Source organism: Procambarus clarkii, chromosome 59 (genome assembly GCF_040958095.1).
Source record: "Procambarus clarkii isolate CNS0578487 chromosome 59, FALCON_Pclarkii_2.0, whole genome shotgun sequence".
Lineage (NCBI taxonomy): Eukaryota > Metazoa > Arthropoda > Malacostraca > Decapoda > Cambaridae > Procambarus > Procambarus clarkii.
The window spans coordinates 16,678,650-16,699,352 of NC_091208.1; the positions used below are offsets into that span (position 1 = coordinate 16,678,650).

A 20,703-nucleotide genomic window follows, 5' to 3' on the forward strand; every position below is an offset into this window, starting at 1 on the left:
TTGATGACTGAATGACAGAGACATCCAATACGTGGTTGATGATATCCGTATTAATGACATTGATAATAAGAGGTCTTGAACTAGATACAGGCTGTGGGGGCACCAAAGCTGCGATATTGAAAAGAACTGAACTGAATTTGAAAATTGATTAATATATGTAATGTGAGGCCGATCTACTGGAAAACAGTAAGCAAACTTTATTTGAAAAAGAATATGAGAAGACTGTAAAGCTGTGGGGCGCGAAAATGATAAAAAATAAGAAGAGATGGTCTTCATAAACATAACATAAGATATCCATGACCGTAATTAATACAGTGTGAACTCTCTTAAACTATGCACACCATGAAATCTCGTCACTAAGCATAACTTGTCACTGCGAAACAAATTATTGACTATAGTGCGACAGTGAGAATAAAAATGACCACTTATGTTTTGGAGTGCTATTCTAGTCAAGAAATACTGTAAAGGATGATTATTGACTAAAGGGAATTTCGCAGACTGCTGGTGTTTGATGTGTTGAACTGTTTAAAGGAAGCATATTTGCTAGAAAAAATTCCTGTGAAATAACGCTTGTTATATGTTTTGACTACCTAGCTAATAGCATATTGCATGGCTAATAATGAAATGAAATGTCACATTTTTGTCTGACTCACTTAGCACGAGTGAAGAGATAACATTGAAAAAACTGGCAAAGGTTGAAAAACTCTGTGAAATCATATCTGTTATGATAAGTTTTGACTAGCTGCACGCTATGTTTGCCTTCTCTCTCTAATCTACACACGCGATATGAAATGTGAATTTGTTGACTGAAAGGAGTTTGATGATACGAATAGTAATTGCCGACATTGAGCATAATCTCAAAAACATAGTTTCTGCAAAAAAAAAATAACATTAAATTAGATGCGAGCTGCGATTTGAAAACAGAAGATGAGTGATGTGTGGCTTATTGTGTGGACTCTGGAGATATGATCTCCACATATAAGTTTCTCAAGAAAAGCGGTAATATTTTTCTTGTGTGTTTGGATGTAATGGCTAAACACGGATGTCATTTTCAATAATGTTATTTGCTCATCCGACAAAGATGATTTTCCCCGTTACGTTACATTATGTTACAGAGGGCTAAAACTGGTAGACCGTAATATTCTTATGGAAGGAGATGTAATGGAGATGGACTAAGTCCTACTTTATTTAAAAATGTCATTTTGGGCTGTAAAAGTTGATTGCGTTACGTTACATTGTGTTAGAGGGCTAAAACTGGTAGAGGTCAATATTATATGGTAAGAGATGTGCTAAGTCATACTTTCATTTAAAAAATTACATTTTGGACTGCAAAAAGTTGATTTGCGATACGTTACGGTGTGTTACATTGTGTTACAGAGGGCTAAAAGGGGTAGTCAACAATTAATTATATGGTAGAGATGTAATGGAGATGGGCTAACCCTCACTTTCCGTTTCAAAATGACATTTTGGACTGCAAAAAGTTGATTTGCGTTACGTTACGTTGCATTACATTGTGTTACAGAGGGCTAAAAGGGGTAGACGCCAATATTTTATATGGTGAGAGATGTAATGAATAAGGACTAAGTCATACTTTCATTTAAAAACGATATTTGGTCTGTAGAAAGTTATGTTACATTGTGTTATAGAGGGTTAAAACTGGTATACCGTAATATTCATATGCTATGAGATGTAATGGAGATATAGTGTTTGGCTAAATGGAGTTCACATTTTAATAATGATATTCGGACAACAGCCAGAAAGTTGATCTCCACGTTACTTAATGATGATATAATGCGATGCAATCATGTGCTAATATTTTATTTGTGTTAGAATGTAAGGGCTATAGGAGTTTGTCTAGACTTGCATACATTTTCAAATGCTATTTATGTACGCAGTAGAAAGACTGGTTTCCCATTACGCTACATTGACTGTGTTACAAGAACTGAAAAACAGACTTAACCCAGAGCTATTTCACTATCGACTCACCGGTCTTATTCTCGTCGATTGGTGTTTTACATTGGATGATGTAGGTCTTAAGAGAGACAGCCTTGAACTCGGGGATAATGAACAAGTCAATTTAATAATAGTATCAAGACTGTGTTTTTCCATATTATCGTATATACGCTTACTTGCTTGGAATTTGTATGTGTGGAACAAAAAAAATATTTTGTGTTTGGATGTACAGTAATGGCTAAACATGGTTTTACATTTCATTATTCAGACATCGACGGAAAGTTGCTCGTTACTCTTAAAATATTATTTGGGCAAAGAACGAAGTTAGTATATTGTCCACGTTACATTAATGATATTTGAGCAAAGAATACTGACATCATGTTGGTCGTGTTACCTTACAAGGTTCTAAGGGTGTGAGCGATGGGTCTCGAAAATTGCCATTAGTCTAAGTGAAATGGAGAAAGATACGTGAACAGCGGCAGCAGGAGAAAGGAAATGATGTTACTTTCCCCAACTATTAAATGATCTGGAGAGAGAGAGAGAGAGAGAGCGAGAGAGCGAGAGAGAGAGAGAGAGAGTCCACTGAGTGCTATGTATATCCCACGCAGTTGTGTTTACATCAAATTAAGATTTGTTATAATAATAATAAGATTGAAGACCATCTTATGACTGGATATTCTTAAAAAAAAAAATGCTATTTGAGCAAAGAATGTTGTTACTAAGGCTTAGCACAGAACACTTGGTCTGGGAAGGGGGCAGTGATGGTTTGGCCATGGAGGGGGTAGTAGGGGTAAGGGTTTGGTGGGGTGGACGGGGAGAGGGTAAGGACCATCCCTTTACATTGGCTATCTCTCTATGCCTCAATCCGCCGCGAAGGTGAGACCTTGACAAGATAGCTCCACACAACAGTAATGGCTGTAGGATGCAGAGGTGATGGAGATTGAGTAAACATGCATACATTTCAATGATCACAGTTAACATGAACAATTTGTAGGTAGAGATCGCGTCTTCGTGACGATATGGAATGTTTCTCTCTTTTAGTAAACGCTAGCTTACTGACTTTGACTGAGTTTACTAAGTGAAGAGCCGTGTGGTGGACTTAGAGAGGGTGAGAGAGAGAGAGAGAGGGTGAGAGAGAGAGAGAGAGAGAGAGAGGGTGAGAGAGAGAGAGAGAGAGAGAGAGAGAGAGAGAGAGAGAGAGAGAGAGAGAGAGAGAGAGAGAGAGAGAGAGAGACAGAGAGAGAGAGAGACAGAGAGAGACAGAGACAGAGAGACAGATCGTTACTCTTAAAATGTTATTTGGGCAAAGAACGAACGAAGTTGGTATATTCTCCACGTTACATTAATGATATTGGGTAAAGAACGAAGTTAGCATATTGGTCGTGTTACCTTACAAGGATGTAAGGGTGAGAGTGAAGGCGGGCTTGAAAATTGACATGATGGTCATCCTCTGATGCGCTGTCAGTCTAAGTGAAATGGAGAAAGATATGTGAACAGCGGCAGCAGGAGAAAGGAAAATGATGTTACTTTCCCCAACTATTAAATGATCTGGAGAGAGAGAGAGAGAGAGAGAGAGAGAGAGAGAGAGAGAGAGAGAGAGAGAGAGAGAGAGAGAGAGAGACAGAGACAGAGACAGAGCGAGAGATAGAGAGAGAGAGAGAGAGAGAGACAGAGAGAGAGAGAGAGACAGAGGCAGAGAGAGAGAGATAGAGAGAGACCGAGACAGAGACAGAGACAGGGACAGAGACAGAGACAGAGACAGAGACAGAGACAGAGAGAGATAGAGAGAGAGATAGAGAGAGAGATAGAGAGAGAGACAGAGACAGAGAGATAGAGAGTCGCGAACCGTAGCGAAACGCACTGGTAATGGTTGCCCGGTATGGGAGCGGGTGGGGATGAGGGGTGGGAGTGATTGATTGATGGCTGACAGGTGTAGGTCTGTCGTAAGTATCTCGCACCTCCTTACCGGAATCCACAGTGTAAGGGGAGTCGTCGTGGGACGAACATCAACACTCTGAAGACAAATGACCCAAGGGAATGGCCAACTTCTGCAAGAGAGTGCTCTCTCACCCCTCAACACTTGCGACTTCCTGTAGGGGAGCTAATGGTTTGTCTAACCTCATAATGACCCAGAGCACTCTCTCCAGACGAAGGGGAAGCTCCATCCAACCCACACCCAAAACAACATAACAGACTGTGTTGCCTTCTCCTCACATCTACACACTAACTCACGATTAAGGCTACGCAAAAACACACATACATATTCTTTTACTCATTCCTCACTCTTCCTTCTATTTTCTTACTCTATCACTTACTATACCACGTACTCTCACACTACTCCCATCTTTCCTGACTAGACACGCGCGCGCGGGGTGGGGGGCCGCACCTGCTCGCCCGCCACTCAAGTCCGCCACGCGCCAAACTTCCGGGAAATCCCCCAAAAACCCTATGTGACTAGACACCCTCGCTGCGACGACGACCTCGCGTGCCACCTGGCACCCAACAACATGACCTCCCCTCTTTCCTGACCACATACCCAAACACCGGACGCTCACACGCGTCCGAAACGCGCCAAAAATTCCCCGAAAATCCCCCAAAAACCTGTGCGACTACACACCTGCGCACCAGCTGTCGGATGGCACTCCAGGGAGTGCCACCTGACAGCTGGTGCGTGCGGTCGTAGTCGCACTTTACACTACTTATCATGCCTCAGAAAATGTAAAACTTCATTTGCAAAGAAAGCTTCCTGTTCCCGCCTCCTGGCATCCCCAGAGGGAGCATAAATATTCAATAAAGGTATCTCCACCCCCATTAACGAGATCCTGACCAACAAAATCCTGCCATCCTCATCCATTTCCATGTGCAACACAAAAATAGGCACCCACTTGGAAAGAAGCACCAACGTACCCCCTTTCAACAACCACGACGGATTTAGGAAAACCTTAAACTCCTCCTCTAACCCATGTAACAGAGCCACATCCTGAACATTGTGTTCCTGGACCAAATCCACAACGTCAACACCATGCTTACGAAGCAATGAGACCAGACCCAACTGAGTCGCCATGGAGCGCAGCCCGATGACATTTATAGAAGCACAAGTTAAATGAGGAGCTGTCGGGAAAAGATTGAGACACACCACCTATCCGTTAGGGACCGGCCAGGTAGGACGAGCCGAAACCCCACTCAAGGATAGCATACCAGCCACCGTACCCCCATCGCACCTCTGAAAGAGGCACACTGGGAGGCGGAGCCACAGACCCCCTCTTCAAAAGTTTGTGCAAATCACGGCCCTCACGACTATCAGCACCAGGCCCAACTAGCCCCCACCTCAACTGCACCGAGGAGGGAGCCTCATCACCGCCACCGCCCCCGACTTCAAATGAACCACTTCAGACTCCATCACAACCTGCTCACTGTCAATTTTTTCCACCCTGTCAGCGGAGTCCACACATTCTAGGGAACGAGCTCTGGCATTTCTCTTGTGACGTTTCCGCTCGGGCACGTGGGTAGCCGGAAGAGACGAATCCTGGAGACGGCGAGGAGGACGCATCCCCTCAGTAGGAGAAGCAGCAGCCAGAGGGCCCCAGGAAGAGGGGGGGGGGGAGCCCACCGCACCAGGTGCAACTGACGTACGTCCACGTCAGTTGACAAGTTGGACTTGTCCACTGTTACCTATCGTTCGTTACGGCTCGTGACCCTACAGCAGCCAAGCTTTAATTACGTCTAGGGATACCACTGCTGCTCTCTAAAGCGGGTCACCAGTATAACCCCATGAATGATAACAGGCTAAGACTTAAAAGTATTTCTCCCTTAGGACTGAAGAATTATACATATAACTTATAATATATATATTCAAAACAGTATAATATAAAAACACAGATGGTAAAGTTAACTTATACAACAAACCAAAAGTATTATCATCTCACTTAATATAACATAATAAAATATGGCACAACATGAATGTTACAGACTTATCTCCCACATGTTATTCCTTCGAGTCCCGTTCAGCTACTGAACTCTCGCTCTGTCGCTACCCAAATTCTCACCTCCCGTCTGCCTCATCCCAGGATGAGGGATGGAAACTAAGGACTTTTTAATATTTAAAACTAATTGAACAACCACTTGTTCTCAAAACACACAAGAATGCAAATTACAGATAATAGTTACTTACAAAATATATAAGTATAATGCCACCTGTTTAATTACAGAAAATAAACAATTACCTAAACTAAATAAAAGTGACATCTGGAACTCCCAACTGAACAGGTCCAGCTTTCCCGAATTTAACAGGTATTAGACGTGTGCAAAGCAACCGCGCTCCTGTCTCCACTGACGCTGCCACACCACACGACAATTTACAAAAACACAATGTGTGTACATATACAGGCAATGACATAATAGAACAAAAATGCTATTTCAAATTTATATACGTATTCTGCTAGGAGTACGTAACACTTCCACCTCCAAGAAAAAATGCAATAGATTGAAGATCAATGGCATTTTTTCAAAGTAAAATGTATGACACTTGAGATTTATGGTATTAATTACACCAAACATGTAAAAGTAATAAGAACACATTTCTGGACAAAAATGAAAACACGCCAAATATAGTCTTACAGGAAACTCAGAAATTTCAGTCTTATGACTATGTTCTACATATGTGTCACTGGAGTATGCAAATTTATCTCTCCAAGGTACTATCTCATTTATTTCACTTTGTTTCAGATCATATTTCACACTCCTATCTACAACAGTATCATTAGTAGCATGAATAGAATTGCCAATAAAGGTAGCTGCTTTCACACAGTTATCATGGCAATTTAGCTTTTCATATGTTTCTACTATTTCTCCAAGATCAGTTCCGTATTTCCATGTGATCCCTTTTCCACATGGTGAATTTTTCCAAGACAGACTCCATTTTCCATTTCTCCCCTTTTCTGGAGCTGAACTGCTTAATTGAAGCTGACTGGATGTTGAGTAGATTTGGGACTTCTCCTGGGTATGCTCTGACACAGACATCTGCTCTTCATCACTCTTGATCCTCTGTGGAACACATACTCTCGCCCAATGGATACTAAAATTAGAGAAATTAGCATTAAACCTCACAATTATGCATAAGAATTTCCCATTCATAGAACCTTCCGAAACACAAGACACCGACTTAGCAAACCGTTGACCTTCAACCCAAGAAATGCAACCCAAGATAAGTGCAAAGACTACCTGATCGAACTGACTCAGATGATTCATAAGGAACACAGAAATCAATTGCCTCATAACTCTGTCATAACGATCAGTGAAAGAAAACAGGCCTATGCCTAGGCACCATATCTCAATCATAGCTCTCAAGACAAGTTCACACCTCCTGATGGTGAACTTGAACACAACACACACTATCATCAACCGTCTAGTCTGCCAAAAGACTAAATAAAACATGCTGAAAACTTTACAACCCTCACCATCACTTCCCAAGTGATTTACGTCTGATGACAACCAATCAACCAAGAGGTTTAAGGGTCTTAATATCTTGAAGATGAACAGCAGATTACCTGGGAAACACCCAAGGACAATCTGAAACCCTTCACAATGATTAACTCTAGGTAGGATAACCTTATCCCCCAACTTGAAATACACACCCGGAGCCTCAAACATCTGCTCCCCAGTATGATTTAATCCTTCACCCACAATATGACTCTGAAAATCAACTCCAATATGACTCTGAAAGTCAACACCACACTTGAGTGGAACATACACTTTCATCACTCGTGCATTAAAATTAACTGGATCTGAATATAGAGACACTGCTCTAGTATAACTCACCGCTTCCTCAGAACTGGATGCACAACCTACTTGAGTAAACTCTCTCTGCTCAACCACAAGGCTTGACAAAGATGTCCCACAGTCCATTACTTCACAAGAAAATGGCTCCTGCAGAATAAAAGTAGATTTCAACATCCTACACACACTCTGACTCAATGTACACAATGAGAAATACTTACTCCACATAGAATAAGAATCACAACTCCGCAACTTAGATCCAAATGCTACTTTACCACTCTTAATGATTTTACCAAAATTTCCTTCCATGACTTCTGGAGCTGCTTGGAGTACTGTCTGCTCACAATCAATAATATCACTACCAAGTTGGGTCACATCCTCACAGACAACTGCAGAGGGAGGCTTAATGGGTCTCCATCTACTCAACAGAACCTGATCCTCTGGCTGCTTTCCCACACTCTCCAAAACTGGATCTACAGTACAGACTGTCTCCTTGCTTCTCTCTGAAATCTTAGGGTCAGTTCTACTCAAAGCACTTAAATGAAGGGAATCTGAAACGAGCGGGCAAGTAACAGGTAGTTTGACCTCCTCCCCTATACTATCACCTTGACTAGGGTGAGGCGGGGCCTCTACAACAGACTTACTCTCGACAACTGATTCTAAACTTGGAGTGAGCGGGAATACTTCTGCCAACCCGACATCTTGTCCTAAACCATTCACTTGGCTGGAATACAGAGTCGTGGCTTTGAAGTTTCTCTCAACTCCTGGCACAACGTTCGTAGTGAGCGGGCAAGACAATGGTACATGGACATCCTTTCCCAATTTATTGGAATAAAGCAGAGTCATAGTATCAGGCTTACTCTCAACAACTAAATCGGCCACACAGGAATCTGGAACAACCACATCCCACTTCTCCACTGAAGGGGTACTGGTTACTGGAACAAATGCTTGAGTAACAACATCAGAACTGACAACTGGATTTATATTAGTACTGACATCAGCACAGGTAGAATGGACAAAACCATCTTCTACAACAGGTTCATTCATAGAACTAACTTCAGCACAGGCAGAATAAACATGGTCTGCAACTGGCTGTTTACACAAACGGGGATCATTCTCACCCACAACATGATTTATGGCCACATCATTACCCAATATAACATCCACACCTGGGATGGGCAACTGTGTACTAACACCCACAGTGCATAAACTTGGTGTAATGGTGGATCTGAAATTAATGTCTATTAGTGGTACAGTTTTACATCCTGCAACACTCTGAAGAACAACAAACTTTCCAGTATCTCTCTTTTCAACATCAGAAAGAATACTGGATGAAATTATGGTTTGGGAAACACCTGTATCACGAAGAATAACCACTGGCTTCCACTTCCCATTAATACACAAAACTTCACCTGAAGACATATATGGTGAATACTGTTTCACCCAATTGGGGTTTACAGTTACATTTTTATTAGTAAGTTTATTTTGCACACCTCTACAATAAATGAGACCAGTTGGTCGTAACTCAGGGTGCAATATAAAACATGAATTAATTCCATGGCCTTTTCTCTTACAATGGGAACAGGACCTTACAGTGGACACACCTGTGGAACCAACTGTAGGTTTAGAAATAACCTTATTATTATTTGACATTCCTGACAATGAAGTAGCAGGGTTAGGTTTTGTAAGAGAAGAGCTCATGGGAGTAACTGGATCACTAGGACGGGATGGATTCTGATAAGGAGTTCGGGGAGCATTATAATTTACTCTACGACTAGACTTAGGTGAAGTGGCTGTAAACTGGGCCTTAGTCAACAACTCATGCTCATCCGCGAGCTTTGACAGCTCATAAATGTCTGTTACATTCTTTTGTTCTGCCATAAAAGTAGACAACTGGTCTGGGAGACATGACAATACTTCTTCCATTATAAGAAGATTCTTTAGAGCATCAAAGTCAGTGACTGAAAGTGACTTTATCCATCTGTTGCAAAAATTCGTCTTTTGACGAGTAAAATCTGCTATTGTCTGATCACTTATCCTCCTTAGGTTCCTAAACTTTTGCCTGTGTGCCTCTGGATTTATTTGGTATGCATTTAAGATGCTTTTCTTTACAAATTCGTAATCAAAGCTATGAGCGTCAGGTAGGGATGTGAAAACCTCCTGACTACGCCCCTTAAATTGAGACTGCATAATGGCTACCCACTGATCCCTTGGCCAGTTCATACTGATGGCAATTTTATAAAAATGGGCAAAGAAAACCTCAGGATCCTCCTCATTGAACTTGGGTAACTCTATATACTTATTCATCCTTATGGGATTATTATCACTATTTATTGAAACATTACTAGTATTTCCATGCCCAGCTGCCATACGTTGTGATTCAAGCCTGAAGTTAGTGTCAGCCATTTGTTGTTGAATCTCTAATTGCCTAGTTTGTTCTTTTTGAGCTTCAAGCTCTAATTGTTTCTGTTCCTTTTTAGCTTCAAGCTCTAATTGGCGAGCTTCTAACTCAAGACGCTTTAACGTCATCTGATCACTCGACTCCTCTCTTAACTCCTCTAGAATTTCTTCCTCTAACTCTCCATTCTCAACAAAATGTGTCACAATGACTTTCAATATTTGGGCTTTAACCATTCTATTGTTGGCTGTCAAATCCAACTGATTTGCCATTTGTATTAACTCAGTCTTTTTCAGGCTCTGAATCCCTTCAAAGTCTAAGTGAGCCACCAACGCTGCAACTTTCTCCTCCATCGTTACTAACACTTGGCACTTGATTCACAACAATAATTAAAACAATGGCACTGCACTACACTTCACTGTAAAATTGTCACCACACTGAAAATTCGCTTGGCCTCACTGCACAAACAAAATATATAGGATGACTTACCTCAAAATCGTGAAACGTTGTTACTTGACACACAGGAAAGCTTGCTTGGCACATGGAATAGTTCTTATAAAACACACAGACACTTAACACACTGGTACCTAGGAAGGCAAGGTTAGATTAGCATAATTAAGGTTAAGTGGGAACAATATTTCCCGGCACAGGCCCCCATAACTCTTTGTTACCTATCGTTCGTTACGGCTCGTGACCCTACAGCAGCCAAGCTTTAATTACGTCTAGGGATACCACTGCTGCTCTCTAAAGCGGGTCACCAGTATAACCCCATGAATGATAACAGGCTAAGACTTAAAAGTATTTCTCCCTTAGGACTGAAGAATTATACATATAACTTATAATATATATATTCAAAACAGTATAATATAAAAACACAGATGGTAAAGTTAACTTATACAACAAACCAAAAGTATTATCATCTCACTTAATATAACATAATAAAATATGGCACAACATGAATGTTACAGACTTATCTCCCACATGTTATTCCTTCGAGTCCCGTTCAGCTACTGAACTCTCGCTCTGTCGCTACCCAAATTCTCACCTCCCGTCTGCCTCATCCCAGGATGAGGGATGGAAACTAAGGACTTTTTAATATTTAAAACTAATTGAACAACCACTTGTTCTCAAAACACACAAGAATGCAAATTACAGATAATAGTTACTTACAAAATATATAAGTATAATGCCACCTGTTTAATTACAGAAAATAAACAATTACCTAAACTAAATAAAAGTGACATCTGGAACTCCCAACTGAACAGGTCCAGCTTTCCCGAATTTAACAGGTATTAGACGTGTGCAAAGCAACCGCGCTCCTGTCTCCACTAACGCTGCCACACCACACGACAATTTACAAAAACACAATGTGTGTACATATACAGGCAATGACATAATAGAACAAAAATGCTATTTCAAATTTATATACGTATTCTGCTAGGAGTACGTAACATCCACATCATGCACGTCTGATGAAGCTGGAGACGGAACTATTGGGGGAGCCATCGCCATGTCCACAGCAAGCTGTGCATGATAAACTTGCACAAAAACACCTCTCTCAACGCACAGGTCCCCATGTCCCTCACTCACCCCACTCACTGACTTACACACGGCCTCTGTATATCCAAGGGGCAACACGGTCACTGAACCAGCACTAGGGCTCACTGCACAATCGGGACCATCAGCCGATGGCCGCACAGGTAGAGTTCCCTTCCCAGCAAACCCAATCGAAGGAGCCTCCAGAACCTCGAGAGAGGGGGAAAATCAGCATCCCGGAAGATATTAACCCAGTCCACCACACCAAGCATTGCATGCCGCAGCCAGGTCACCCAACAATCCACACTGAAAACATGTGCGAGGCTGGCCAGTGTATAAGCAATGGAGGGTAAACCCCCATCACCGACACAGAAGACGGTATATGGTGGTTGAGAGACTTAAAAAAAAAAATGTCCATGTGCCAGCAAGCAGGCCCCTAGCATACCCGGATGGGACCTGGTTCCACCTAATGTCCTGGACCTTAAAATACCTCTCAAAGAGCCAAAACAGAAGCACGTCCGAAAATCCAATAGCGCACCCCTCATAGCCACGTAGGTGGTCGATACACTGAGGTACACAATCCTCAAAGTCCCAGTGCCGTCCGACATCAGGAAAGAGTGCCCCTCATACCGATGGATAAAATCTTGGAAGACACATTGCAGGTGGAATTTGACCACCACACGGCGATCACGGATGAGCTAGATACCAATTAAATCAGTGATGTTTACATGTAGCACATCCATCAATGGCGCGCCTACAGCCGTATGGTCCACAGGGGTAGAAAATTCCAGCCCTGCTGACATAGTCCTCCTCACCGGACACATGGGAGACCCCATCCCATAGGGCCTAATCCCCACACCAGCAGGGCACCACCAACTGCGCAACACCACCAGCCAGGAGCAAACTGCGGAGTGAGGTAGAGAACTTTCGCACCCTCTGGCGGTCAGCCGTTGAGTCCCCATCGACAGTTCGCTCCAGAATAACCGCACCAATCCCATCCCATTAGAGCTTAACCTGTTCAAACAATACAGGCTGATATTTATGGCGATGAAATACAGTCATAAGGAATAGTAACAATATTAAAGTGTCTTGAGCACATATATCGTGTGTTGCAATTGTTAAGTATATTGTGCACGAAGCTCAAGTGTTGTGGCATATGCTCATAGCTCATGTGTTGTTTCGTCTTGAATATTATATACATAACTCATGAGTTGTGCTGTCTAGTGTCTTGTGCTCATAGCTCATGTGTTGTGTCATCTTGTAACTTATACACATAGTTTATGTCGTGTCGTCTAATGTCTTATACACATAGTTTAGGTATCATGTCATCTACTGTCTTATGCACATAGTTCATGTGTCGTATCGTCTAGTATCTTATACACATAGTTCATGTGTTGTGTCGTCTAGTGTATTATGTACATAATTCATGTGTCGTGTCGTCTAGTGTATTATATACATAATTCATGTGTCGTGTCGTCTAGTGTATTATATACATAATTCATGTGTCGTGTCGTCTAATGTATTGTGCACCTAGTTAAATATTTTTAATCTATTTAAACAAATAATCAACTGAATACACTATTGACGATAAACGAATGCAAGTGACAAATTTGTTGTTATCTCCCATATTATGATGGCAACTTAGGATAACTATAAAAATAAAGGATGTTGCTATAGCCATTGGCACGCACTTAGTAATACAGCCTTACATTTATGTGTGCCTTATTCCCTCCAAAGCACCTTACACCAGATACAATGATAACTACGCACATTTGAGGACTTGAGGCCTTGCCGATCATAAACAATGTAGAGATGGTTTTCAGTCTGATGGAGGTTTGCCAGCAATAATTCATATCGACCGGACAGCATATTTTGTTGCAAATAATTATGATATATGGAAGGAGAAAGGATTTATGCATCACTCGTCTTGATGTATCACTAAACAGTCGTTTATTGTAGTTGGGGAGGGGAGGGTATCTATTTATTTTCTCTCTCTCTCTCTCTCTCTCTCTCTCTCTCTCTCTCTCTCTCTCTCTCTCTCTCTCTCTCTCTCTCTCTCTCTCTCTCTCTCTCTCTCTCTCTCTCTCTCTCTCTATATATATATATATATATATATATATATATATATATATGTCGTACCTAGTAGCCAGAACGCACTTCTCAGCCTACTATGCAAGGCCCGATTTGCCTAATAAGCCAAGTTTTCATGAATTAATTGTTTTTCGACTACCTAACCTACCTAACCTAACCTAACCTAACCTAACTTTTTCGGCTACCTAACCAAACCTAACCTATAGAGATAGGTTAGGTTAGGTTAGGTAGGGTTGGTTAGGTTCGGTCATATATGTACGTTAATTTTAACTCCAATAAAAAAAATTGATCTCATACATAATGAAATGGGTAGCTTTATCATTTCATAAGAAAAAAATTAGAGAAAATATATTAATTCTGGAAAACTTGGCTTATTACGCAAATCGAGCCTTGCATAGTAGGCTGAGAAGTGCGTTCTGGCTACTAGGTACGACATATATATATATATATATATATATATATATATATATATATATATATATATTTATATATATATATATATATATATATATATATATATATATATATGCGAACATATCTGAACAGTCTCCAGGCATATATGCAACTGAAAACTCACGCCCCAGAAGTGACTCGAACCCATATTGCCAGAAGAAATACATCTGATGTACAGGATCCCTTAACCACTCGACCAACACGACCGGACAAAAGAGGATGGTAGCCGAGGCTAATTCCCCATGCCCCCGCCGACACTCTGTTGGTAATCTTGGGCATGGTATTTTATCAAATCACCTCATTCTTTGGGGCACACGTGAGGAACACAAATGTGAACAAGCCTGAACAGCCTCCAGGCATATATGCAACTGAAAACTCACCCCCCAGAAGTGACCCGAACACATACTGCCAGAAGCAATGCATCTGATGTACAGGATCCCTTAACCACTCGACCAACACGACCGGACAAAAGAGGATGGTAGCCGAGGCTAATTCCCCATGCCCGCGCCGGCACTCTGTTCGTAATCTTGGGCATGGTATTTTATCAAATCACCTCATTCTTTGGGGAATTAGCCTCGGCTACCATCCACCATCTACCATCAACCAGTCACAAGGCTTCCTTGTGCCACGAGGGGCCTGTGACGTCACGGCGGTGGGGTGGCGGCCCACGACCATTGACTCCCCCCCCCCCAAATCCACCACACCCCTCTTCACTAGCTACACCAAACTCACCTGAATCATACTCATGATTATATCTTTACTTAAAGACTTGCTACAGCGGCCACTGTAATAGCAATAGAAAGGTCTTGACAAGACTTGTCCAGAGACACCCAACAAGCTGGTGTAGGTCAAGTATTTCTAAATGTAAGGCCCGGTACACAGGCTTGTGCACTGGCTCTTTCCTGCTTGCACGCACACAATAGGCATAGGCTATCTGGGAAAATCCATTCTCTCACACCTCTTAAACATACTCTCACTCTATATGACCACACTGTTTGTTAAGGAGTGAATATGGATCTGATGTACTTTCCTTGTTATGGGCGAGATCAGTGAGATGTTTCATGGAAGTTTCGCTAATACACAGGAACACCCAGCACTGCTGCCCGCGTCTCTCTCGTTGAGTCGTAAATATGGCGAGTCCCCCTCCTCGGGCAGAGAGCGTTCATGTCCCATACAATTGTTATCATATTACGAAAAGGAGCGGTGTTTATATTTACTTTCTTAAAATTAGATTCAACTTTTATTTCCAATTTTCCCTCACAAGAGAGAACGAAAAGTGTTTCACAAAATTATATCAAAGTCAGTGGAGCACCGTGGAGATGTTGTGCCAGCTTATCCTCTTGGAACAGTTGAATGCTGAAGTGTCTTGAGATTTGACAGGATGATTGTAGTGGAGGTCTCCACCAACCGCCTTTGTTGTTTACGTCCATCTTTACAGCCGGATGGCGGGATCAAACATCTATCCTGAGTCATCTCAGATATGCGACTTACCAATTACCCAGACGTTACTCAGTCTGAAGTCCACCGAGAACCCGCTAATACTCTGAAAGCTCTGAGCTAAAAGCCAATCGAGGTTTTTATGTATCCTGCATGCACTTTAGCATATCATGGTCTATGGGTACGATGTGCCTCTGGGGGTGACCCATGATGCTGGAGTAGGACAATTGGATCAACCCACTGTCCTGTTGCCAAGGTGTTCTCATAGATATATTACGTTATTGTGAATTCATTTTGAAAAGAACCCGTTCATTGTAAGGGAACTGAAAAAGTGGAAAAAAACAATTGAGAGAGAACAAGTGAAAACAGATCTTATATGTCGCTTTCTAAGACGGTCTGACCGAACATTAGGCAACAGCTGAACCAGTATAATAAATTTTAGAAGCCAGGCTCTGAAATTCAACCTTGAAAACAACAATTAGCTGGATGTATATTCACAGACATGTTTTGTTTTTCTATAATATTTGGTGTAAAAATGTATGTCACATTTCTTTAAAGTCTCTCTTTTATTATTTGCTCATTAAAAAAATATGCACAATGTTGTAATCTATGTTAGTTTTTTTTTTTTTTTAGAAAACCTGAAGGAGAAGAGGCAAGTGTTCATCAGGATGAAGGTGACCTTGGATATGATAAGGAGCAGAACAAAAATTTCCCGTGTCAAAACCCAAATAATTTCAGCAGCGAGACATTACCTCCAAAATATAATTTTGAAATTAGGGAAAAAGACTTTCTTGATCATGCAGTGAAAACCTCGAACGTTTTCCCACGAGCCGCATGGATGGAAGACTACAAAATGATGAAAACTGGTCATGTAATTCTCTTGGAAGGAAGTAAAATTATCGAGAAAAATAAAAACATTAAGGCTCATCACCAGGAACACATTGTAGGTTCTCCTAATTATAGGAATGATGTTTATTTACTCATAAATTTTTATTATAAATTGGGACATAAGGAGTTGTCAGAGTTGAAAGAATATTTACACTCCATGGCTGAAGGCAGTAATGAAAGCTACATTCCAAATGGATTAAACAAAGAATATATCAGTATATATATATACCATAAAGGGAAAAACAGAGAAAGTTTAAAAAACATTAAACATGCTTTACAGGAATTTTGTCGCCTTGTGAAGGATTCTGAAGTGAGTATAAAACCTTATTCTGCAACATTAGTAAGTCCTGCTTCATTTATTTCTAAGGAATCTTCTTATGCTTCTGTGGTTAAGAATTCCCAGACAAAAACTAAAGAGATCATAACAAAACCTGTTGTAACAAGGAATCAACAAGTTATCAGAAGTGGCAGCACTTCCAAATGCAGAGAAAATCATGTAAATGCCGAGAAAAAAAGTCTGGTAGTAGAAAATCTTAATTCTGATAGCAAATTTTCTTATGATAAAAGTAAACAAGCTCTCAATGGCAACAAGATTTTATTTGGAAATGAGAAGAAAATTACATCACCTGTTGAACCTAGGTTGTCAGGGAAAGGAAGTCAGTGTGACAACAAGCAGGTGGCTGAGACCCACAAGCGCCGCGGTGCAAACACAACACAAAGAGGTAATAGAAACAACTCCAATAGGCCAGTTGAAAATTCCGCCAAATTACCCAAAAAAACAAATATATTTAAATCATTTCGTCAGGAAGAAAGTGGAAAGTTTTACAAAGAAAACAAGGGCAATAAATACATTCGTGGCTGCATGGGTGGATTTCGCGGGCCCATGATCACTGCCCTGAGGCAGAATTATTGCTCCAGTGAATATCTTTATCAAAACCAAATGTGTGTAAGAGCAGTTCCTCATAATCGTTCACTTTCATCAGAAAGTATGACTGATACATTCACCAGTAAAGAATTTTCCGAAGGAAAAAATGATATAATTTGCAGCCCAAAACGTTTTGCGAGGAATAGGTTACATACTGGAAAGGGTCTTGTTTACCAAGAACCATCGTTGGGTAAGAGTTTAGACAACTTCCCTTCTGAAAAAGACAAATACAATTATGTCGCTGTTGGTGAACCAGGAATACTTTTGGACACAATCTTAGCAAAAACAAATGAAACTTTATCAGTTCCATTAACAATTCACAAAAGCAGTAGTGGAGATGGAGCTGGAATGAGTTGCGTCAATTCAAGTTTTCATTTAACAAAGCAGACTCATAACTCAGACTCAGAAAATGTTTCTGGATTGACACCCAAAGAAATATGCAACTCAGAAAGTTTCAAATCAGGGGCAAAAGGTTCAGTTTATTCTAATATGCACAAAGCAAAATCTCCAGGATATATCAAAAGTACTAAAGAAGACAAAGAGGATTTTAGTGTGGCTACAGATTGCTTGAAGCCCGTAGCAGAAGTTTTTGATGAATGTGGAATGATTAGGAAGTACTATGGAGTTCGTTCAGAAGTGAAGCAGAAAACCATAATTCTTCTTGGAGCTTCAGGAAGTGGGAAGACAACATTGGTAAATTTTGTTGCAAACTACTATAGAGGTGTTAAAACTGCTGATGGTGAGTTGGTTCACGTAGTAAGAAACTCTAACGATGTACGGTCATATACAACCTCAATTACTGCTTATACATTTTGCTCTGGTGAACACGAGACTCCCATTACTGTTATAGACACACCAGGACTGAATGACTCCTCAGGGGCAGAAGTGAGAGATCATGTCCAGTCACTCAAAACCTTCTTGGTAAATGCTGCCTCACAAAATTATGAGATCCATGCCATTGGTTTTGTTGCACAAGCTCACTTGGTACGTCTAACATCATCAGAACGTCTCGTTATGGACTATGTCTCCACACTGTTTGGTCAGAGTGTTGAAAACCATTTCTTTACATTTGTTACATTTGCAGACAGTCAGGAGACTCCACCAGTCGTTGAGGCCATGAAGAACTATGGCGTGAAGTGTAATACTTTCTTGAAGTTTAATAATTCTGCTCTCAGCAACATCAAAACTGATGTAATTGATGATCTGGACAGGGTTTATTGGAGAATTGGGAACAAGAGTTGGAAAAAATGTATGAAATCTCTACATAATCTCTCAGCTCTGTCTGTCGGCACCCTGAAAACTTTGATGAATGAGGTGTTTGCAGCAACTGTGATTGATTCTGCTGAGAGAGAGTTGAAAGCTGAAATGAAAGAGTTCATCGCTCGTTTAAAGGAATCTAAATACCTGACAAAGGATTCAATTCTCTCGTGTGAGAAAGTCTGGGAGTCAGCAGCACTTGTTCACCACCTTAAGTCCACTCGGGCGTCTGATTCCTCTGATGATGAACGTATATTAGTGAATTTTGCTGAAATAGTTTGCAAAGAAAATGGTGTTCAGCACGATAGTTACATACAGCTTCTTTCATTGGCGCCTTCACGACAGCTATTAAATGCTGGGATTGGAGTCATACAGAGCATTGAACACCTATACTGGCAAACTGTAGGAATATTAGACGAACGGAGGAAGACTTTTTCAAAGCCAATTAAAAAATTTCTTTATTGTCATGAATGTGACGCAGATCATGAACTAGGAAGAATAAACCCCCATTTCACAATAAGAGTGCCTTTTTTTGGATTAAATTCAGTGTATAATTCTTACGTATGCTTAAATTGCAAATGTGATGGGAATTTGCATGGTCAACGTCAAAATGACGGAGATTCCTCTGAAACTTCACACTCTAACACTTTTGACTTCAACAAGCTGTTTCAACATACAGTAAATTGTTTAACTTCTGTTATAGAAGAATTTTCTATATCAGGATATTTAGTAAATCTGTATGTGTATCTGCAGCACATAAATGATGCCACAAATGGTAAATATGATAAATTCATCAGAGCGCTGATAACTAAACTAAAATATATGTAACCAAGCATTGTGTTAGTTACATATATTCATATGGTGAATTGCCTTAACAGTAGTACTAATATGTAATAACATGCTAATGTGATCCTCTGTATGTTTCCAGGTAGTAGAATCCCTTTAAATGACTTCAATTTTCTTACCTATAAAACAGAATGTGTTCCATTATTGTACTTTGTAGTTAAGAGCCCAATTGCTGACACTGATATGATATATATATATATATATATATATATATATATATATATATATATATATATATATATATATATATAAAAAGTTTGTGAGGGTACCACCTCTGGTGCCAATGTGAGGACCCATAGCCTCGGAGAAGAAAATAAAAAGTATTCAGAGGAGACCTTGTGGTTTCTCACTGAACACTAATATTATCTTCTCCTACCACCCTCATTCTTTTGTATGTACACATATATATTTGCTTTATTTGAACTTTGTTAAAACAAGGAGTTACATATAGGTTACAAAGATGGTTATCATAGGTTGTCGAGTTCCTCCAGCTCCTCCGATGGCGGGCAGGAACCCTGGATGCAGTGCGCATTTCCCCGCTGTATCGCCACGCTGAGGAGCTGGAAAAGAAAGCTGGCAGCTCTAGGGTCCCTTGTTGTTTCAATGAGCCTAGAACCCAGTTCCTTCAAAAAACTGGTAGCACTTTTACCCCAGGCGCCGAGTGTCTCAGAAGCAATGGGGACAAAATTGTAGTGGTGATCCAGTTCTCTATACTTACGGGATTTGGCTGCTTCCCTGTGGGTGGCAGCGCCACCTGGTTGTGCAACACTGAGGTCAATGTAGGTGTTAGCCAGGATTGATACGCACGTGTAGTCCAATACCAACTGCTTGCCATTCTTCCAGGGGTTCACTGTGATACCATCCGGGCGACCAATAAGAGCATCAGAGTTACGGGGCGTTAGGTAACGGGGCTCTCTTTCAGCTGGGCATCCAGCTGTGGTGAGGCTCCTCTTGATGATGTCGTTAACTTCACTGTGCTTCGAGTGCCATCCCCCTGTGCTTTGGCAGAGTAGGCCATGGTGGCCGTACCTGTCAGCCACCACCTAAATACACCTATATCTGGTGTGGATTGGGGCAGCAAGGCGGAGGGCCACAGCAATTCGGAGGGCCACAGCAATTCGGAGGGCGTGTGGTGTGAGACGCA

The 20,703-nt window shown here is 41.1% G+C and overlaps 1 protein-coding gene across 1 annotated transcript in view; it reads left to right on the forward strand.

Moving 5' to 3' along the window:
- Nucleotides 1-19,730, forward strand: part of LOC123768335 (uncharacterized) — a 33,068-nt gene extending 13,338 nt beyond the window's left edge. The window contains exon 2 of the mRNA XM_069306883.1: nucleotides 16,277-19,730. Within this exon, the coding sequence (XP_069162984.1) occupies nucleotides 16,277-19,541 (3,265 nt within the window). The 3' untranslated portion in view covers nucleotides 19,542-19,730. The remainder of the gene's footprint in view (nucleotides 1-16,276) is intronic.
- The last annotated feature ends 973 nt before the right edge of the window (nucleotides 19,731-20,703 follow it).